Below are 23,260 nucleotides of genomic sequence, written 5' to 3' on the forward strand. Positions count from 1 at the left end.
TCATAAATAAATAATATTATAATGATAATAATCCAACATAGTGATTCTTAAAGTTAATATTTTAATCACTTAATAAAAACTCTAATTAAACATAGCCATCTTGTGATGATGATATTCTCTAAAACTTGTCAACAAAGTCCTAAATTTATATATAAAAGTAAATATTTGTTCAATATTTTTAAATAAAGTTAAACAAATATAATATAATGGATGTTCAATTTAATATTATCCTTCTACCCAAAACATTATTTGGAATTTATAAGTCAATCTAAAACCAAAATGTTAGTTGAAAGCATATGAATAATATTGACCTCAATATAAAAGTGGTAACATAAAATTCACAAACCAATATCATAATTATATTTTATGGTCCCAACATAAAAGAATTAATATGAAATAAAAGTAATATTACACATCCTTAGTTCAAAAACCTCAATTACGATATAATTGAAAAGCATGCAAAGTGACTTTAAAATAACAATTAAATTAGAAAAGTATAATTATTATTTTTACATAAAATATAAATTATTTGCTTAAGTAACATCTTATAATTACATTAATTATTTTTTATTACCGGTACTCGCAACCATTTTGGCAAAACTTTGCGGGTAAATACTCACTCTCATCTTGGTTCTTCTTGTGTTAACCCTAAAAGATAGTGTCACTTGTCAGGCGCGGCAGCCTTGCTCTCCACCACGATTCCACGACCTCCACGCCACCACGGTCCCAGTCGGCGCCGGTGCAGTGCGGAGTCGCGACCTCGCTCCCGTCGTCACTCACAGTCGCTGGCGATTTGGGTTGGGTTGGGTTGTGAGAACGGTAAATTGGGTTTTAAAATAACCGGCAAGAGATTCCATTCTTCTGGTGACATTTATCCTGAGTTTCAATTTATGTTGATATTTTAGGATCTGTTGTTAGTGTGTATCTAATTATATTATTCATTTCTAAATTTATGTCCTATTTACTGTTCATGTTATATAAATTCTTGCAATTGCTTGGTTAGGGACGCTTTTGAGTGGGGACAAGCTTGAGAGGGTTTGGCTTTGTAACTCTATGTTTGTATTCTTAGTTGGGTCAATCTGTGATTGCAGTGGTTTGTGGTGCACGTTCATGAATCTCACTATTTAAAATAAGAAATAAAGTTGATCGAAAAAAAGAAAATGAAATAGAGGGTATTTAAAAACTAGTTAAATAATTGTTTAACCAGTTATTTATCCGTAACCGGTTATATAACTGGTTTTTAAAAACAATAACCAGTTATAACTAGTTATACAAAACTAGTTATGGTTATAGTTATAATAACCCCTTATAATCTAGTAATTTATTAGTTATAGTTATGATTATTTAAATAACCAAACCATAAGCACCCCTAGTCACGGTTGCACACTAATATTTTTAATATAACTTGGTTGCTGTGTTGCATTAATTTACAATCCAATAATTTAGTAGTGAATCACTGTATAAGAATGTACTCCGGTAGAACAGTGTGTTATTTCCTTTGTTTTCATTCTGAATTGCATTATATTTATAATTTATTAGAGATAAGGCTCAGAAAACCCTTTGCACATGAATGACTAGTAATCTTGGTGCTAGTTTTGAACCTGTTTTCACTTGAAAAAACAGTTTTTTCAGTTTATAAACTGGTTTTGAACAGGTCTTAAACCAGTTGAAAACTAGTTTTGGATTTGTTTCGAACCTAAACCCGAACTGAACTGATTCACCAAGACATAAACCATTTTGGCTGAACTAAATGGTTTGGTTGAAAAACCAAACCACTTTACCAGTTTATTTTGGTTTGGTACTTTGGTTTTCTATGCCAGTCCAAACCTGCCCTGGAAGGGTTGTTAACAGCTATTAGGAAAGTTTGTTGATGGCATTTTGCTTTTAGCGCCTTATGATTTTATGTTGGTTTAATTACTCATTTGGCCCCTTGCTCATACACTTTTAAGCCGTTTTAGTCCCTGCTGTCCAAAATTGTAGGGACTAAAATGGATTAAAAGATGTATATGTAGAGACTCAAACGAGTTAAAAAGTGCATATGTACGGACCAAAAGAAGTAGTTTTTAGGTTTAGGGACTAAACTAGAAAGACTGTGCAGGTATAAAGATCAAATGAGTGATTAAACCTTTTATGTTTTTTTTATGCTGTTATTTTCTATTATATGTTTTGAACAGAAACTAGTTACTCAAAAGTTTTTGTTTGCCATGTTAATGAAGGGTAAAATGGAGGCAGAGGTGGTGGAGGCAGAGCTTGTGTTGCCAAGCTACCTCAGTTTCAAGAGAGTTCAAATGTATGAGAAATACCCAAAAGGCCAAGCCAGAGGCAGGCATTGGAAACATCTTAAGCAGATTATCCAAGCTGAGAATTACCAGAATTACCCTCCTGATGAACCAAATTGTAAGCTATTGCACACCCTTTGTCTGTACTTTCTTATGAATTAATAAAGTCACTTTTTTGAAAAGGAAAAAAAAATGAAATGAACACCTGTATAGCTACTTCCTGCATATACTGTGCATCTTCTCATATAAATATATCAAGAGATAGAGAGATAATAAATTTGTGATTTGTGTTTCTTGAAATTTTAACCATGCTGAAGTTGGTGAATTGTTTGGAAATAATTGTGATCTTGGTTGTTGGAATTTTTCTTATCAATGCACGGTAATTGTCTGTTATTTTACTTATAGGGTTTGCTTTTTGTTTTGGCCATACATTTGAAAGAGATATAATGTTAGAGATCATTTTTATGGTTAAGGATAAGGACCCAAGGTTGGAGTAGAATGTCTGGATTTTCAAGGGAAGATCTTTGCCCCTACATCTGTTGTGTTGTAAAATAGACTTTTATGGTTTCGGTTTGGTTGCACATGAATGTTTTAGGGAAGCTTATCTTCAAATTGAGCAGCCTTACTGCACTATTGAACTTCTTTACTTTCTCAGTCCTCCCTCCTTTTTTGGAGGACGTGTTCACCTCCTGTCCTTCTAAATTCTAATTGTACTTCTTGTTTCTCTTCAATAATATATCTTTTTATAAAAGAAACAATGAATGAGTGTTAATTGTTTAACCTTGGTGCCAGAGGCTACTTCCTGTATTCCAATTTTGATTATTTGTTTGTTTGGTTGTTATATGCGCCATCCTTGTCAAAGAATTTTAATTATTTTTTTATTTGGATTATCTTACAGATGCTAATATTGAGTCACCCCCATCTATGCACCCCTGCAAGAGAATTTGTGATATTACAGGCTTTGAGGTATATAGCGATCTTTATTGTTCTTGTTGAATCACATTTCTCCTATCTTCTCTAAATCTGAATAATTTATTAGCCCATTGAGTTGGAAATAAAAAAAATTAACCTTAGTTTTGGTTTTAAATGACAGTATATGCAGGAGTTTCAAGTTTGCATAATTTCTACTTGTAAAAGACATTTTTCACCTGTTCTCACAGAATTTGTGTAAATAATCATGCTTTATCTATATCTTGTCACTTGTAAATTGTTGTCAAAATCATGATCATACTCATAGGAATGCACAATTCTAGGAGTTAGTCATCCTCTCTATGCTAGATCCCTCCTAGGATTGCAACCTTGTGGGATAGGAGTGAATTCACCGATCATACTCACAAGATTGTAGCTGCTGGGCTCGTGGGTTGGGTTTTGTGACCAATGTTATTTGAGTAATTGAGTCTGAGTTAATATGTTATGTGCATTTTCCCATGATCTGCGTTTTATGTTTCTTGCATTAGTACCTACGTGATTAGGGCATTTTTAATTTGGAAAGGGAAGCTAAGACATGCTTGTTGTTGGAAGTTGGAAATAGGTGGATAGTGTGAAATATTTGTACACTACATTGTTTATCTCCTGTGTATAATCCCCTTTTTGGTCCTCATATTGTGGAGACAGAACACTTCAAAATAATCGAACAACGAATGCTAGACTGAGATTGTGGGACAAACTGTATATAATCTGTTATGTCTCTAATCCTATTGAATCACGATGCTTAATTTGATTCTATTCAAAAAGTTTGGCCTTGGTTTATTTACATGGCATTCCCATGCTGTCAAATTTAGCAGCTTGTTAATTGAGCGTGCTACATTCTAAAACAAGAATTTATGCATATATATTGGTGTAAAATGTGCTCTTCCCCCGGATTAATTAATTGTAAATGTTGATGATAATGATGATGATTATGCCATGCGATTAGCACTTGTACTGGGGAATTAATTAATTAGTTTATGCTGCAGGCACCTTACCATGATCCTAGGACTAATCTTAGGTATGCAAATGCTGAAGTTTTCAAAATCATCAGATCGCTTCCTAATGAGTATGTTCAAAGATACCTATCTCTAAGGAATGCAGCAATCGTTCTGAAGTAGTCGTGTCACTTTCCTCACCTCTGAACTCAATTCCTATTCCTTCGAGTTTCTTTTATCAATTTGTGAATAAAATCTTTTAGAATGTGAATTAGATGTACTCTTTAAGACATTCTTAACTCATCTAGTGTCGGTCTGTCACCAACTGTCTTGTATGATAATTAGTTGATTGCAAGATTTGTATTGATAAATAACGATAACGGTTGCCAATCAATAATGTTGCATGTACACAAACTAGTATTTATATCCGTGCACGATAAACATTTATTTATAAAAATAATTATATTAAATATATAAATTAGGCAAAATTGTACTTTTGGTCCTCCAATTTATTTTTAATTTCGGATTTGGTCCCCCTCTAATTTAATTTACTAATTTGGTCCCCTAATTTTATAAATCTCTGCAAAATTGGTTCTGGAAGTCTGATTTAGACGTTGATCGTTAACCTCAGATGTTGATTGTCACGTGTAAATGTCACGTGTGGCTGTTACATGTCAATATCATGTGTCAATGTCACGTATCAACGTCTGAGTGGTTCCCTATAAAGATTTCATTTTTTTAAGTAAAATTGTATTTTTAGTCCCACAATTTTACTCCAATTTTGATTTTGGTTCCCTTATAATTTAATTTGCACATTTGGTCTCCCAGTTTTATAAATTCCTTTATAAATTTAGTCAAATTTCATTACTGGAGAAGTTGTATTTCAAATTTCAAACAAAAATATTATTGTTATACATAGGTCACTTAAGTAGTCGTATACACATAATACCGCATGGGGAGCAAAAAAAGAAAAAAAAATAGGGGGTTATTACAGAACTTGTTAAAGTAAGAGATTTAAAAATTTCAGACCCAAGTTGGAATTCATGCGCCACTTTCCCAAGTTGAACAACCTTGGAAGTGGGATAGAGACAAAAAGTGATTTTTCTCTGGGTTCCAAGTGAGTGAAAAATTTGCGATGAAAAAGAAGTGCGAGATTTATCAAGACTTATCATGTCTCTAGCACCAGTGGCTAAATCATTCAAAAGACCAACTTTGTAGGAACAATTTATAAAGAGTATTATAAAACTGGGGGACTAAATGTGTGGATTAAACAATAGGGTGACCAAAATCAAAATTGGAGGATCAAAAGTGCAATTTTACCTACAAAAAAATGAAGTCTTTATAGGGAACCATTCAGACGTTGACACGTGTCATTGACACGTGGCATTGACACATGACAGTCAACGTCTGAGGTTAACGGTCAACGTCCAAATCGGGCTTCCGGAACCAATTTTATAGGGATTTATAAAACTGGGGGACCAAATTTGTGAATTAAATTATAGGGGGACCAAATTCGAAATTGGAGATAAACTGGGGAACCAAAAGTGCAATTTTGCCTATAAATTATAATTTAGATTTATGATAAATAACTTAAATTGTTATATAAGATTATTTTTAAATTAAAATGGATGGTTAATTAATAAAATTAAGTAAGTATACATATAAAAGGGCATACAATTATCAAGTGTGCATACAATTGTAAATGAGTAACAAAAGTTTTAATTTCGAAATTCCATGAGATATAATCGAAAGAACATTCAGCCAGGAGTTTCTGAAATCCCAAGGGACCAAGCTAATATCTTGGGAATCTTTAATGATTAGGACAGAATCCACTCCAAGCCAAAGATTCCTCCACCCTTTGGATTTAGCAATGGTGAATAGCCAAAGCTGCACCTTTCAACTCAACATGGAAAGCATTACAAATGCCAATGAAAAGAGCAAAGCCTCCCAAAATCCCAACAATATGGTAACAAAATAGACCTCAACAAGTAGCATGCCTAGGGGTACCCCCAATAGCCCTGTCAAAGTTACACTTAAATCCTCAATCGAGTATACCAAAAATCTTGAGTGATCCCCTCTACCCTTAGAGCATGAATGATGACATGAAAAGCTTTAACCAACTGAAAAACTCTCAAATTTGATCTCATGCAAGTGATGCAACTCGGGGTAAGGTTACCTGACAGAAATATTAGCAAAAAGAGAATTGGAAGCTTTTTGCCAAGGAACAAAAATGTTGTTGAAGCGAGCCTGGTTGTGATAGTGCCAAAGAATCCAAACCGCATGAATGGCTCCAGCAATCAACATGTCCTTAGCTTAAGGGCTAACAAACAATCTACTAACTTCTAGAAGATCAACATGAGAGGAGAGGTTAAAAGAGTGACCTGCAAAAGAAAGCCAAGACCATATATGCTTGACAAAATCATAGTGGAAGAAAATATGGTCAGAAGTCTCTGCAGTCTTGTAGCAAAGGCTACAAATAGACACCATCACATAACCTTTTGAACGAAGGATCTCATATGTGGGGAGCTTACCATGAATCCATCACCAAAACACAGACGATTTAGAGGGAGGCACAAATGATTGTCAAACAAAATTTATCCCGGGCACAAACTTGTTGAGAAGGGTGTAGGAACTTAAAGGCCTCTTTGAAAGTTAACAAACCATTCGAAGATTGTTTCCACATAAGACTGTCAGGGATAAGTTCTGAAGGAATCTCAATTTGCAGAATTTGAGAAGTTAAAACGGGATGTGCATTGCAAAGATCTGAAGGAAGATTCCACTCAAAATTATGAATGAAATCACATACCGAGACGGTCAACTCATGATGAATAAAAATATGTTTGTTAAGGACAAATATATCCTACATAATAGAATTGTATGTAACACTTCGACAAATTATACCAGAAAGAGAAAGATCCAAAGACTATGTATGTATGAGGCCTACCTATATCAACAAGGTGCATCTACTTTTCGATAACCCATCACATAAGAATTTCATAGTTAAACGTGCTTGACTTGGAGTAATTATGAGATGGGTGTGAAGTGCCATAGTGTGAAGTAAAAAATAAGTGATGTTACATCGTGGACTCTAAGTCTGGATTCTGTATCCTTGAAACTAGTTGTGTTCCCAAATAATTTAATTTGCATAAAATTAAATAATTTGGATTTTATCAGAAGTTGAAGGATTTGTGTTTAATTACCCGTTAGAAAATAAAACTCAAGCAATTAGTAAATAGTGAGATGAATTCAATAGATAAGTAAGCCTAGGGTTATGATTAAAATCATGCAATATAAATTATTCTTCAATCAGTGACTTCTCTTAAATTAGCTAATAGGTTTTGGTCAAACTCTATTAACCATCATTCTCTTAATTCAAATCATATTTGGTCAATTACAAATTAAATTAAGAGAGAGGTATAAGTCTAGAAAGTGAAGTTGAAATTACCAATTGCATTAGAAATTCCTAAAATATATTTGTTCATTCGTTATTTTAGAGAACTCAATTATTCTAAAATTTTATGGTTCGCACAAAAGTTGGTCACAAACGACTAAAAGACAGAGTTATCAATTCTAAAGGAAATCAAACATAATAGAATAAAACAATTAGTTGAATACAGACAAATTTCAATAGATAAAATTGAGGTTCATCTGCATATTACATCATAACCTTATAAAAAGAGGGGTTTAGTCAGCCATGGGCACAAACAACAACTTTAGATAAATGAGAAAGATAAGGAAAAAAAATAGAAATTACAATGTGAAACCCCCACAATCTTACTCACGTTCTTCTTAATCCAAAAGAACTTTTACACTATGCCTAGGTGGTCACTATTACCTATAATTTATGTGAATAGGAGAAAAGATACCGAGATAAACCTAATTTCTCTATTTAAGCGTGCTATAGATGTACAAACTTGTAAAAAAATACCGCGCGCGTACAAAGTTAGAACTCGTACAAGATTACTATGCTCTTACAATTTTCGTGACTAACTGGCCTAAGCCGTAACAACAAAAGTTTTTGTTCCTCCAAAAATTGCCAGGCTTATCTCATCTGTGTTAATCCATGTTAGCATCTTCACAAGTTCATCTTTCGAGCTTTGGACGACAACATTAATGCTTCTAAATTATTTTTCCAAATTGTCTTCGAAAGTGTGTTACAATGAATCAAATTGGCATGAAAAATCACTAAAAAAATAACATCAAATATCGGTTTATCAACTTTTCCACACTTAAGAATTCTAAGTTCAAAAATAATTTTTATTTTTATTTTATATTTTTAAAGGGTTCTATTAAAACAAATTCCTATAAAGTAATAGGAAACTAAAACAATGTTAAGAACAAAAGATCACACCGAAGACATAAGTATAAATGCTACAATATCACCATCAAATTGTGGGTGAAATGACCTAACATGAATCCCTTCCCCCTCATTCGTAAAATAAAATGTTAGAATGTTTAACATTGGTGAATAGGAACAACTTGAGATTCTATATCGGTAAAAATTTTCAATGTTAAAAGAATCTTTGACATTGGTTCTACAATAGATGTAGAGACCCCATAATAATCAATATAAAAAAAGGCTTCATATAATAATATAATAATAGTAAATGGTAGATTAATATTTATTTTCAAGTTTTAATTTATATGTATATATATTATCAATTTTGTATATTATATTAATATACACTAGGATTTTTATTTTTAAAATATGCTGCATAAAGATTTTTTTTAAAATGTAAATTAAATAAAAAAAATTATGCGATACTATATATGAACTATTTATTTACATGTTTCTTATAAAATTATATAATATTAATGGCATTAAAAATTATATTAATATTTCTTTTCAAGTTTAATTTACTTACATGCATTTATTAATTTTTGTATATTATATCAATGTATGTTTGATTTTTTTTAAAAATGTTTTTAAAGTATTTTTTAAGAGTTTAATTAAATAATAAAATTGTCATATAAAATACTTTTTCATATTTGAATAAATATTATCACTCAGAGTTAAGGCCAAAGAGTTATTATTTTTTTTTATTAAAAATATTACTCGTTAGAAATCCAAAAAAAAAAAATACTTGCTAATAAAATTAAAAAATATTTATCTTTTTTAATAATTTTTTTTCACTTCTGACATCAATTCTTACAATATTTCATAAGGTCGATGTTAAGAAAGAGCAAAATATATCATTTTGTGTGGTAGTGTGCAATCTACAAGGCTCTCACTCGTTACACCCACTGTGTGTCACACCGCAGAAGAAACCCAGAATCGCCGTCAACGGCCGAAAACCACCGCAACTTGTGACGCCAGATGACCGAGAGAGACAAATTTAAAATGTCGCTTGTCGATTACGCTTCCTCTTCAGACGACGACGTTCCGGAACCCACTGAAGAAGAACACCGTAAAAAGGAGGAGCCCCAATCACCTCCTCTTCGTTCCAAGTAATTCCATTTCCCTTTGCTTTTTCACAAAGTTGTTCTAATTGCTTTGTGCTTTCAGTGTTTAATTTCTTGGGTTATTATTTTTTTAGTGATTTTGGTTTCTTGCTGTGAGATATAGCGATAATTTTTCTGTATTCTTTCGCAATTTTAATTTTGAGATACACTGGCTTGTGTTGTAGTTGGCATTTTTAGCTTTATAGATTCTTGTCTTTTGTTTGCACTTTATGCATTGGGAACTGACACAAAGAATGATGTGTATTCTTAGAATGTGAGTTTTATCTAACTCAACCCCAAAAGTTAGCTCATACGCAACCTAGGAGAAGAAATTGTTTGGTTTCTTAGACCTGCTAACTTATCTGAAATAAAAGTTCAATGTTGGAGCTTTGCATATATAGCCGATTGCATATGGTTAGCTTTTTGGTTTAATGCAATTTTTAGCTGAAGAGACAGGTGGGGTTGGGAGTGGGGGATGATCCCTGCTGAAAATTCCCCATTAGAAACACAATTAGGAAGTAGGTGGGGTTGAAAACACATGACATGTCATTTCTATTAAAACTTTTAAATGGCATATTCATAGCTTGCAGTTTGGTAGTATACACAAACTCATTGTTCTGGCATTAGAATTCTGCATGCGTTTGCCTATAATTTCTTCAAGGCTCTGTCTTTGATGGATATTTAAAGAGATTTGTTTTATTTTGTGTTGTTTGCATTTTTTGCAATTCTTTCTTGGGGAGAAAGTATATAACCATCACAATGTAGCAACAGTTTGTTACAGAATATTTAGGATATCTTTCTTGATTTGTTTCATTACCTAATTAACTGGTTAGGCTTGTACTAGTTCTACTAGTACTTTTACCTAATTAATTAATAGTATAAATAGGAGTATTAGGTTAAGGTATTGTAATATATTATATCCATCAATTATATTTTCAGTATTTTTGTGCCATTTTTCTCTCTTTCCCTTTTTTCCCAATCCTAAACCTAAATATTCAACACCATTGAAACTGTTTACTGGTAAGAACAGTATTGCGGCATAGCCTGATGTGAACCTGAGTAGGAGCGGATCGCTTGATACTGGCTATGGAGGTTTGGATGACGCTACTTCTGGTGAAGGAAGATAAGTCAGGGTAGACGCCACTTCCGGTGAAGGAAGATAAGTCAGGGTAGACGCCACTTCCAGTGAAGGAAGATAAGTCAGGGTAGACGCTACAATGATTACCTTGATAAGTCTGATAATTGGTTCAACAAGGAACCCAGAGAGAAACTCTCACCCAATTTTATCAAATGCCAAAAGTTTTTTTCATTCAAAACAAAAATCAATATTTATAGTGTGTCTGAACAAAAAGATAAAAATAGGCATGGACCTTCTAAACAGTTTGGGCTAAAATTACAACAACAACAACAACAACGCCTTATCCCACTAGGTGGGGTCGGCTACATGGATCAACTTCCGCCATAATGTTCTATCAAGTACCATACTTCTATCCAAATCATTAAGTTCGAGATCCTTCTTGATAACCTCTCTTATAGTCTTTTTGGGTCTTCCTCTGCCTCGAATTGTTTGCCTTCTCTCCATCTGGTCTATTCTCCTCACTACAGAGTCTACCGGTCTTCTCTCTACATGCCCAAACCACCTAAGTCTATTTTCCACCATCTTCTCTACAATAGGCGTTACTCCAACCCTCTCTCTAATAGCTCCGTTTCTAATTTTATCCTGTCGAGTCTTACCACACATCCACCGCAACATCCTCATCTCCGCTACACCTACTTTAGTCTCATGTTGGCTCTTGACCGCCCAACATTCTGTTCCGTACAAAATCGCCGGTCTTACCGCAGTCCAATTGGGCCAAAATTACAATAAAAATAAATTATAACTAAAAACATATTTAACTTGGGCCTTCAAATTAGTTTGGGCCTTCAGCAACAATTAATTGTCTTGATAGTGTCTCTGCCTCTGGGCCTTCATCCTTCTCCACTTGGGCCTTCATCCTTCTCCACTCGGGGGCTTTGTCCTTCTCCACTTGGGCTTCGTCCTTCTCCACTTGGACCTTTAGCCTGTATTTGGCCAGTTTCATGATTCTCATCATTAGCCTAAAAGATAATGTTTTGTTTCTAAGAACTGCAACAAAGACTGAAAGTAAATGCAGGAAATATAAAGATTATTGGTCATGCTAACTTATTCAACTACAATCCAAATTTTAGCCAAGTTAGGGTGGGGGTGCCGATCCTTGTTAAGGTTTCCTATTACAAAGGCAATGTGTAGATTTTGCTTTTGAATTGTACTGTAGCTCATATTCATGACAGATTCTATGGCAGACCAGCATCATAGGTTGTGCACCATGCACCACAATTCACAACTTTTAGATTCATCTACGGTGCAAAGTCGTATCATAGACCCTTCCTACCAAATCATCTCCTACTTCCCTTCCTTCCTTCATGGCTGCTGCTGCTGCCACCCTCCTTCTATGCTCCTGCTGCTGCCAAACGCCTTACATCGTTGGTCAACTGCTTCCTTCGGAGATCTTGTATGACCTATGCCTTCTTGTCTTAATTTCCTCTGCATGTGAGTTTTGCGGTCCTAAGGCAAAGACTAATTTCGCTCTCCCTTCCAACCATCGAGTCCTCCAGCTGCAACCATGATGTCGCCGCTCAACCTGAATCTCACCCCCTCTGCCCAACCTGAACCACACCCCCACTGCCGTCCCCTTCCGGAACCAGTTACCATTTTTTTTTCGGTGCAGCGCTAGTGGCCTACCAGGTTTTATATTTCGACATTGTCCTACACGCCAGCATGGCCGATCCATGTGGCTTTGGGTTTGGTTACAATCATCACCCCATTGCCGCAATTGAGTTCCACCACGTGATGACAAGTGATTCGGACTTGTCCTCCATGATCGATTTGAACCATAATAAAGGTGATGTTAACGGGACCAGTTCTAGAATCTTCTATCTCGACCTTAACCATCCTCCTTCACAAGAGATCACTTGATCTGAAATGGATTATGAAATTTCTCTTAAGTTTTTTTTAGAAGTAGATAAATCTCTATTTTTTAGCGAGAGAGGAACCACTGTTTTATGCTAATGTTTCTTAAATCAGGAAACGATTCTTCGGTTTTTATTTTGTTTTGATTGTGTAAGTGTGTAATGTTTATGGTTTGCAGCCATAATTTGGTTTAATGAAATTAACACGAAATGTTTGCATTATTATGATTGTGATCTCTGATTGGTTTGGTGGCAACTGGAGTGCAGCAGTGGTGGACGTGTTGGAAGGGAGGAAAGTTGGAAGGGAAGGATATAATTTGGTAGGGAGAGTCTATGATAAGTGTTGGGAATAAGGAATTTAATGTATAATGATGTGATAGGATACAATATCTGATTTAAAGGAAACTGAATATCCTCTAATTATGTGTAATCAATACTAACTATCTGTATAAACAAGCATCCGCTGTGTACTTTGACACACGGTTTCAGTCTATTATCCCTCTATATTTTATCTAATTTTACAATAAGACTTTGCACCAGATGAATCTAACGGGCGTGAATTGTGGTGCATGGTGGCACCTATGATGGTGGTCCACCCTAGACACTGTCCATATTCATCATAGAACTTTATGGTGTTGTTTGATCCGTGAAGCCAACCCACCTCGTGGGAAAAGACTTGGTTGTTGCATTTGCTGCTTATAATGCTTTGGACATCTTTTGAGAGTCATAATTTATCCCTGAATATTTTTGGAGTGTTTCTTGCTGAATCATTGTGCAACTTTAATGCCCTTGAAAAGATTGTGCAATTTTCATAGAAGGAAGAGGGAGAAGATTGCATTGTCTCAGTGTGATTTATAAAGAAGCCTTTGGTGTTTACCTGATTTGAGTTTAGTGTTAAAATTCACTGGTTCACTGTGGTTTATATATTTTTAGCTTATCTGTGAAAGAATTTTCATGCAAGCTCTCTTATGTTGTACTTCTATGGTTTCTTCAGGGGTCTGTCTTTGATGGAAATTCAGAGAGAGCAGAGAGCCCTTTTCTGCTCATATAATTTAATTTTTACATTCCTTTTTCTCCCCATGCTTTTGTGCTGATGTTGCACAATGATTTCTTTTGGGAAATTACAAAATAGGAAATTTCGGTAAACGGAATTTCTAATCTAGGAACATATAACCATTCAAGCACTCAAGCAGTAATGAAGTAAATAAGTAATTGCTCATTAACCTCTTCTAAAAATCTTTGACCAATGGAGTGGTTACTTGATCCTGAGTCACATCGTAACTGCATCAGTGACCCATGTATCTCTTCTAATTAAAATTTCATTGTCATGTAAAGAAAATGGAACGTAACTCTTTTCATGATTTTTGTGTAAGATACATCATACATGTTAACCTTAAAGAGTCTCATCATAACTACATCAGTGAGCTAGATCCCATAAAAATTCTGCTTTCCTGAAAAGTACAAAAGAAAGGACCTGGAGATAAAGGCATGTTTTATACATGTGTGCATCAGTGTGTGACACGTCTGTTTTTGTCGTCTTATGCAAAGTGTTAACAAACATAAACTATAGTAACAATGTATCGTTTCACCTTTCTTGACCAACATTGTTCTCTATTCTCAATATTAATGCATTTTCAATGTGTAGGACTAAATCTGGATCTTCATCTAACCAGCAGCTAGAAAATAAACCACATTCATCTCCGCCTTCAGTGGAGAAACTTCCTGATGCTTCTCTTCTTTTGGATGCACCCACTGTCTCATCTAATCTAATGAGTGCTAGTGACCACTTCTCTCGAGTTGCCGCTGCTCAAGCTGAAAATGCTTCACGGAAGCGAGACTCAAATGGAATGGCATCCTCTACTGTTCGTAGTAAAGTTCCCAGAGCAAACTTGCCCCATTCAAGGAATGTTCCAGAAACTTCTGGTAGTATGCTAGTTCCACCTCAGATCAGTGGAAGGTATGTAGTGATGTGTAAACAGATAGCTGTCTGCTTTTTGACTTATTTGTGCATTTGCTGCTAGTTATTTTTAGAAGTTAGAGTTTGTTTGTTTTTTAAAATTTTATCTTGAATTGATGCATCGGGTGACATGGGGTGAATTTACACAAGTTATGCACTTAGATTGAATTTGAAATGAGCTCTGCCCTGCTGTCTGTTTATAATTTAGATATTGATTTCATCAATTTAGTACTGTTTTTTGCAATTTTGTATTGTTTTCTATACTTTGTTATTTTAGTTTTGTTGAGACAATGTGTAGATATTATACAGGTCATTACTTATTAGTATTATTATTTTGATTAAAAAAGAGACTTCCACCTTAAGTGAAGAAAAAGGGAAAGAAAAGAAAATAATATAGCTCTCCATTCCCCTTGCACATCCGAGACAGCAACCCCTTTGAAAATTAATGACCAAAAACCGACAATGAATGGGTAAAAGCTAGCTTATACTATATATGTTAGATTTATATATGTATAGCTTTTATGTTATTTTATATTTTAGTGTCTTGTCTCTGCCGTAGTCATTTGTCATAGAGAGACAGCTTGTATTTGAACTCTTAATGTATAAATACATTTCAGCTGTGTGTGAGACACTCAAGTATTATTATTCAAGTATTATTATTCAAGTATCTGAGTCTCAATTTGGTATCATAGCGGGTCAATCCCGCTCTGCCTGGTTTCCGCTGCCAGCCATTGTCTCCAGCCACCGTCCACCGCCGATGTTTATCTGGCAAACACCAGATCTAGAGTGCCTTTCTGAGCGAGGCAGAACCCAAGTGGTCACAGGTCCTATTTCATTCCCACGTGCAGCTTTTGTACACCACCTTGTAAGGCGTGTGCAGTTCACGCGCTGTGTGTCCATTGTCGGAATGTCACCTGACCACTGCCATAGTAATTGCCGGAGGCTCCTGGTCCCTTTTTAGGCCCTGATTCGTCGTTTCTTCCGTGTTTGGTTTGTGGGTTTGAATGTAACCCTTTCTTGGTCTTGGGTTTGTACTCTGTTTTTGGGAAATACTTGAGTTGTTGGTTCTACTGTCACTGGAAAGTTATGTTGCTGCCACCAGCTGCTTGTCGTTGCCTATTGGCCCTATTTCAAGTCCCTCTTCAATTTGCCTCAGTATGAAGACTGTGTTCAACATCTTTTTTTTTCTCTTTTGGGTCTTATTCTTTTCCTGTTACAGCAAAATGACCAGGTCTGATCTTCCTCACCATGCCTAACAAGAGGATTACTAGAAAAGACCATATTGAATGCACATTTTGCAAGAGGAACTGGGCATACTTGGAAAAATGCTTGAATTTATTTGGTATCCCTAACAAGACAACAGATGCATCCAAACTCAAGAGAGCCGAGCCTAAATTCTCTGATGAAGAATATCAGGAATATCTAAGGTTAAAAGCCAGCAGACAAGCTCAACCTCCTTTAACCTCTAGTATTTCAACAGCTTGCATTTCTCAATCTATGGACATTCAAGGTCCATGGGTGATTGACAAAGGTGCTTTTGATCATATTTCTGGTGATGCATCTTTGTTTACCTCCATGTCTTCCCAAAAGTTTCCTCATCTTATAAACTTTGCAAATGGATCCAATGTGACTTCTAAAGGAATTGGTCAAATTTCTCTATGCCCTTCCTTAACCTTAAAATCTGTCCTTTTTGTTCCTAATTGTCCTTTTGGTTTAATTTCTCTAAGTTAGTTAACCAAGTCTCTAAATTGTTCTGTAACATTCTGTGATGATTCCTTTATTATACAGGAAGGTGGTACAGGTCTTACAATTGGAGTAGGACGTGAGTCAAGAGGACTCTACTATCTGGAAACAAGTTCTTTTGTGTCCTGTGTTGCTGCTCCATCTCCTAAACTTCTTCATGATCGCTTATGTCATCCAAATTTGTCAAAGTTAAAGCAAATGGTTCATGATCTCATTAGATTACAAGTGTTAAGAGTGTGAATCATGTCTATATTGATTACATAAGATCAATCTAATCATAAATAAGAGAATATTATGTAATCTTAGCATAAGGTATCCTATTGCCCTAGAGAGACTTGGTGAAAATATGTGCTAGTTGATCACTAGATTTCACAATTATAGTGATTTCTTAGGAGATAATATTTTCTTTGACTAAATAGCAATAATTTTATATATGTCCAGTTCATTAATGAAAATCCAGATCTAAGGTAATGTGAAAGGCTTTTTTTTCTTACCAGAGAAGAGTCAGCCCAGTCTACATTTGTATAAGTAACAATGTCCATATTGCGACAGCTCTCATAGATAAACCCTATTTTAGGAGAAGAATATATCTCAAGATCCAAACCATTGTCCATTGCATCCCAATGGCTGTCACGGGATAGTTTAACTAACAACTCCAATGGAAAGGGATATATTTGTTGTGGTTTTATCGAGGCAGTTTATTTTCCCACTGGTCTCCAATATTTTCCCAGGTCTAAATACAATTCCCCTTAATCTGGTATAGAAGTTTATTGTTGAGGTACATTGGCTTATCAGTTGATTTGCAATCTAGCATCCCAGTTTCTTCCACAATGTCAAGCACAATTCCTTTTGAGAGTGTTAAGAATCAGAAATATATAATTTATAGATTTATTAGTATTTGATTTAAAGGAAACATATCGTCTCATTATTAGTATTTAATGTAATTATCCTATATAAACACGCATCCGTTGTGTACTCTGACACACGGTTTCAGTCTATCATCCCTCTATATTTTCTCATTTTACATGGTATCAAAAGCTACGTTGAGAGAATAAGGAAAAACCATTCCTCAACGGGGACCCACTGTCCCTAGTGAGCCTTTTTGCTCACTACCTTTCTTCTATCATTCTTTTTCTAATTTCTGGTGGACCTTTATATTTGCCGCGCCTTTTCCAGCGATTCTTTCCACATTCTGGTGAACCTCTCTACTTCTCACCGTTTTTTCCACATCCTGGTGGACCTTTCTGCTCTTCACCTATCTTTCGATGACCCTTTCTTCTTTTTCCGGTGACATTTTTGGCCACCGTCACTTTTCTGGCGACCCATTGTCCCTGATGAGGCCTTTTGCTTGTCGCCCTCTTTCTGGTGGACCTTTATACTCGCCACACCTTTTCCAGTGACATTTTAAGCTTTCCTAGCAACCCACTTCCCCATCCAGCATTTCGTGAGCTCCCACACACTCTTTCCCTAATGAGCCAAACAGCACCCACGCGTCACTGTTCTCTGACACATGAAGGCGCGTGATGGTGCCTTTGCCGGCATGCTTCCACCTCTAGCGACATCCCTTCTTTACACTTCTACCCCTGCAGTTTGGGGCCATTATGAGCTCGTTCGACGTGCTCTCTCTTTTGTAACCCGTTTGTTTTTCCAGCTTCTTTCTTTTGTTGCAGGTACTGTTTGTTTGTTGTCAGAAAGTGGGTTATGAGTCTAACTCAACCCTACAAAACCGACTTGTAAGGTGAGGATTCCTTGCCACTTATATAGTTTATCTTGACACTATGTTTAGCCGATATGGGACTTCAATATGTCCCTTTTGCCCCAGCTACTCCCCATGTAGAACTTTCAACACATCCCTTCTATCTAGGGGTGACCACAATTTAGGTGGCTTTTTCCAACATCTCCCATCATGCTCAAGGCTACCTGCCTAGATCATGACAAACATAGGAACTCATTTAGGATAGACTCTGATACCTTGTCAGAAAGTAGGTTTGGGCTTAACTCAATCCTACAAAACTGGTTTGTAAGGTAAGGATTGCTTCCCACTTATATAGTTTATTCTAACACTATCTTTAGTTGATGTGGGACTTCAACATGTCCCTTTTTGCCCATGACTATCCACCATTTGGTACTTTCAACACACCCTCTCTATTTAGGGGTGACCACAATTTAGGTGGTTTTTTCCAACATTCCCCCTCACTCTCAAGGCTATCTGCCTAGAGCGTGACAAACACATGGACCCATCCAGGATAGGCTCTGATACCATGTTAGAAAGTGGGTTATGAGCCTAACTCAAACCTACAAAGCCGGCTTGAAAAGTGAGGATTGCTGCCCGCTTATATAGTTTATCTCGACACTATATTAATCATTGTGGGACTTCAACATGTCCCCTTTTGCCTACGGCTACCCGTCATGTGGAACTTTCTACACACTCCTTCTATCTACAGGTGACGACAATTTAGGTGACTTTTTCCAACATCCCCCTCACGCTCAACACTACCTGCCTAGAGTGTGACAAACATAGGGATCCATCCAAGATAGGATCTGATACTATGTCAGAAAGTGGGTTATGAGCCTAACTCACCTTACATTTTTCATTTTCCTGCACTCTCTTGGCTACTTCGGGTTCTTGTGAGAATTTTAGCCAGTGGTTTGTCACTGCCTCCTAGTCGTTCATTTTTCGGCAAAGAATGTATGTCACATATCCTGCCGCCGTCTCTTTTTCAGCATGCTTTCCGGCAACCACCTTCAGCTCGCTGCTCATTTTCCGGCGGAAAACTTTCTGATTGCCTCTTTGTCACTGTATTTTTCCGGCGTGTTTCTCGGTGACTTTTGTGCTTCGCTGGTTGTGTGTTTCTGCCACTATTTCCTCCTTTTTAAGTTTCAATAGTTTTGGGTCTCCGATGTTTGTTTGAAGCTTCTAAATCTTGGTTTTAAGAAGATTTGAACTTGCTTTGAATTTTCTTAGGTTGATGGATATTCCAGCTCTCTCTTTCTAGTAATATTCCTCGATTTCCCCTAGATCCTTGAGTCATCTTCAAAATATTGGTTTGAAGCTTCCAAATGATGGTTTTAAGAAAGTCGGAACTTGCTTTTCTTAGGCTGATGCAATATTCCAGCTCTCTCATTCTAGCCATATTCCCTGACTTCACCAGCATCCCTGAGTTGTCATTCAAACTATTGCCTTTTTAGTGGAGCTCACTTTTTTGTTTATTGTTTAGAATTAATTTTCTTGTAACAAGCTGATTGCTTAGTAGGCTTCAGCTTGAGGAGTGTTGAAAATCAGAATTAATATTCTGATTCTAGTATTAATTATAGTTTATAGGGATATTATCTTTTGATTTAGAGGAAAAAAAATATCCTCTATTTATGTATAATTGATGTAACTATCCTATATAAACATGCATCCGTTGTGTACTCTGACACGGTTTCAGTCTATCATCCCTCTATATTTTCTCATTTTACAGAGATAGCACTTTTTGCTCTTGATGGCTAGCTCAGCTGGCTACCTCAACCTATCTGATTGAGAGATAGCACTTTCTGTTTAAGACCATGTGAAGATTCATGTGAGCTAGTGTTGTCAAATTGCAGCCATGGCAGCATCATTGCAGTATGGCATTGTGGATTTTTTATAAAAACGCCATCTAATGACCATGGCATGGCAACTTTCACATGCCTGCCTATGATGGCCACTACTATTTTCATGGCAGTTCTGATGGCCATGGTGGAAATAGCAGCTAAATCACCTTAAAATAAAAAAAAACAAAAAAACAGATGCATATCACCTAAGAAAAGTCCTAATGTCCAATCAACCCATAATAGCCCATCAAACCACAACAAACACACCTTTGCTCTTACATCTTTGCTGTCTACACTTGTAGTTCTCTGCTTCTACCTCAGAGGCCCAAACTCATGTGGTCAGCTGCTCTCACATCTCCTTTGTCATCTCCAGCAAATAGCCCTTAGTTGGTAAAAATGTCAAGTACTGATTGCACTTCATCGCGGCCACAACAAAGTGCCCGATGTTGTGGCTATCACACAGTATAACAAGAAAACGATGCAGGATATAATAAACTTATTTCAAGACTCGAGAACAATAAACCAGAAATACTGTAACAAATAAAATTCACCAAAAAATCTGTTTAGTAACCCTTGCTTCAACAAAGAGGACATAATCACTAAGAAAGAAAGAAATAGGACAAAACAGAGAAGGAAATAGAGAGGGATCTACAGTTTGCCAAAGGCAGGTCATTTACCAATGAGAGGCTGAAACAATGGCTTGCGTGGTTAATTTGGGTATGGGTTTGGTATGGTACTAAGTATAATAGCTCCACTCATATTACACCCTTCAAGGTTCTAAATGGTTGAGATACCCACTTTTGCTCAAATGAACTACTGTACCCTCTGTTGTACAAGTTAATCAGATGGTATTTGAAAGGGATGTTTTATTAGCAGAATTATGAGCTAATCTTCTTTAACTCAAGATTGAATGAATATTGTAGAGACATGTTCGATTGTATTTGGGTTAGACATTGAGAGAGAGAGAGAGAGAGAGGGGACTCTTGGATTTTGTGGAGTTGTGATATCTTCCCTCTTGATTCAGCGACAATCATCTTGATTCAGATTGAAGAAGAGTGATAATCAATAAGAGTCCTGTTCTTTTCAATATATTTAGTATTTTTCTGATCATATTCCTATTAAAAGAGAGTCATTATACCAACACAATTTTCACTGTGTTTCACTGTTGTATTTTTAATTTCCAGGAAGGTTTCATGTTGTAACTATTAAATTAAAAATACCAGTATAGATTGTTCTGATGAGTACATGTTGCACTCACATATGTTCCCATTCCTTTGTGTAGAGAGTTGGGTAACTTGGACCGGAGTAGGAAGCAATGCAAATATTGGAATTTTCTCTTGGTCTTATTTTATTCTTTTTTGTTTTATTCCCTTTCCTTTCTAGGGACAATCCTTGGTGCAACGGTAAGGTTGTAGCACTGTGAGTCTGTGACCTAGAGAGGTCATGGATTCAAATCCCGAGAACAACCTCTTTGCTTGGGGGGTAAGGGTGTTTAATCTACTTCTCTTCAGACCCTACCTGTCAGGAGGCTTGAGCACTAGGCCATCTTTTTTCATTTGTTTTTCTTTTTATAGATAGCTCTGCTTTGAAAGGGCATTTGATGACATCACCAATTAAAATTCTATCTTCTTAGAAAAGTTGAAATTGAAATTTATCCTGAGTTAAATAATGCTTACTATCTCACTTCCTCCAGACAGTCTGCACATGCTGGTTGTTCCTCTTCCAGAAGCATCTGATGTCTAGGGATAATTGTTTAGTACTTTGCCATACACATTCCCATGTCCTATAGTTTGGTTTCCCGTCTGTGCCATCCATTCTGAAGCAATAAAGCATAGCTTCTACGTTCTTGACGTGACAAGTTGGGCAAACGTGCATAAAAAGCGCACAAGCAAACATGCTACTAATCTTTTCTTTTACTGTTTTGTTTTAGGCAATGCTAAAGCTGAGATACTTGTTGTCTGTTCTTCAAATTCTCATAACTGAAATGTCTTTGTGTGTGTGTGTGTGTGTGTTTTCTTTATATATATTCATGGATTTCTGATTTTGTAATTTTCAGGAAAAATGTTGTTACAGAAGACATAAGCAAGCTCTTTGTAAAAAAACAACACTAACATTCATATAACGTTAGAAGTTTGCATATTAAAATTAATGATGGGTAAGAAATGTAAACCCGAAGATGTGGCACTTCTCCTGCTTGAAAGTGCTTGCTATCGTAGAAAGTGTACTTGTTTAACTTTTAAGTTTGTTTACCCGTAAGTAGTACTTCGTCTAGTTGATTATATTACGTTGTTAACTTACAGCTTAGCCAAGTAAAAAAAAATGGAGCAGAAACCCGACGGGTGATTTGCTTCACCGCATATTTATTGGATTTGCAGTTACGATTTAGGATTCTTGAGAATACTATGAAAGATATTTTCATGCCTTGTTGAGGATTTTATAAATATTTTCAGGCTTGCATGTTCTTCTTTTCGTAAGGTACAGGTTCGAGTGATTGCAAGGAGATACTTATATAAATTTCAGCTTTTGTCTTGCAATTATGTTTCACATTTCCTTTAGTTGAACTGTAATGATATTTTATTTTACAATTTGTTTTAAAATTGAACATGATCATATATGTAGGGTCTAAATGATTAGGCCCAAGTTGACAGTGCCAAGCCCAAGATGGTCTCAGTTGCCTAAATCCCTTTTAGGACTGAGGGACCAATTTGATACCCACTACTCCATTTAAAGTCTATATGATGCTCACACCCCTTATGCCAAGGATTCCAAAACATTGAGTGATTAGAGTAGTTCACTATCTCCTAGGATTACCTTAGGTTAGCTTGGATGATATGTTTGTGTTCAAGCACCATAAATAGTGTTGCTAATATCACTAGGTAGACTCATTATCTTATATATTATCACTCTACTGCTATGAACTACCTTGGGTGTTTATGTACTTTTGTGGTTACTCACACCTTTGTCTCCATGTTGGACCACCACTGTCTTTACTTCAACCTGAAGCATATTTAGTAGGCCTCAAATTGAGAAGGCTTGATTAGATTATTTCGACGTAATTTGTGGGAATCGATACAAGTATTTCCATCCTCAATATCATGGTTACTTTTTGTCATCAACTACCTAGGGCTAGTCCCGCAATTGTTCCCATTCCAGATGGTCATGTTAATTGGGGATCATACTAGGACCCAGGCTGCAATATTGAGTCACCACCACCACTTTGTTAAGAAGACATAGCTCCAAGTTTCATTACCACGCTACCATGTGCAAGTTGTTCTAGAAAGAGTTGAAAAAAGAAGCTTAAATACATTCTTTGTTATTGCGATTGAGTATTTTTTTTTCATTTTTGTTTTTGTATTTATTTTTTCGTTTTA

The 23,260-nt window shown here is 35.9% G+C and overlaps 2 protein-coding genes across 5 annotated transcripts; both read left to right on the forward strand.

Annotated features, from left to right (window-relative positions):
• Nucleotides 1-568: 568 nt before the first annotated feature.
• LOC100775452 (chromatin-remodeling complex subunit ies6) lies at nt 569-4,577 on the forward strand. Of its 2 annotated transcripts, XM_006590967.3 has the most exons (4): nt 569-819; nt 2,217-2,397; nt 3,178-3,245; nt 4,235-4,577. In XM_006590967.3, exons 2-4 carry the CDS (start codon nt 2,223-2,225, stop codon nt 4,364-4,366), a joined length of 375 nt encoding a protein of 124 aa, XP_006591030.1. In that variant the 5' UTR covers nt 569-819; nt 2,217-2,222; the 3' UTR covers nt 4,367-4,577. The 2 variants fall into 2 exon arrangements, with proteins under 2 accessions (XP_006591030.1, XP_006591029.2); XM_006590966.4 differs by lacking the exon at nt 569-819 and having other exon boundaries at nt 2,193-2,397.
• A 4,782-nt stretch (nt 4,578-9,359) lies between these two features.
• On the forward strand, nt 9,360-22,350 carry LOC100797428 (uncharacterized). Of its 3 annotated transcripts, none has more exons than XM_006590969.3 (3): nt 9,360-9,631; nt 14,259-14,570; nt 16,359-16,768. In XM_006590969.3, the coding sequence occupies exons 1-3, from the start codon at nt 9,501-9,503 to the stop codon at nt 16,387-16,389; spliced, it is 474 nt and encodes a 157-aa protein (XP_006591032.1). In that variant the 5' UTR covers nt 9,360-9,500; the 3' UTR covers nt 16,390-16,768. The 3 variants fall into 3 exon arrangements, with proteins under 3 accessions (XP_006591032.1, XP_003538055.1, XP_006591031.1); XM_003538007.5 differs by lacking the exon at nt 16,359-16,768 and adding an exon at nt 21,946-22,350 and having other exon boundaries at nt 9,361-9,631; XM_006590968.4 differs by lacking the exon at nt 16,359-16,768 and adding an exon at nt 21,583-21,991 and having other exon boundaries at nt 9,379-9,631.
• The last annotated feature ends 910 nt before the right edge of the window (nt 22,351-23,260 follow it).

This window comes from Glycine max, chromosome 11 (genome assembly GCF_000004515.6).
Source record: "Glycine max cultivar Williams 82 chromosome 11, Glycine_max_v4.0, whole genome shotgun sequence".
Classification (NCBI taxonomy): Eukaryota; Viridiplantae; Streptophyta; class Magnoliopsida; order Fabales; family Fabaceae; genus Glycine; species Glycine max.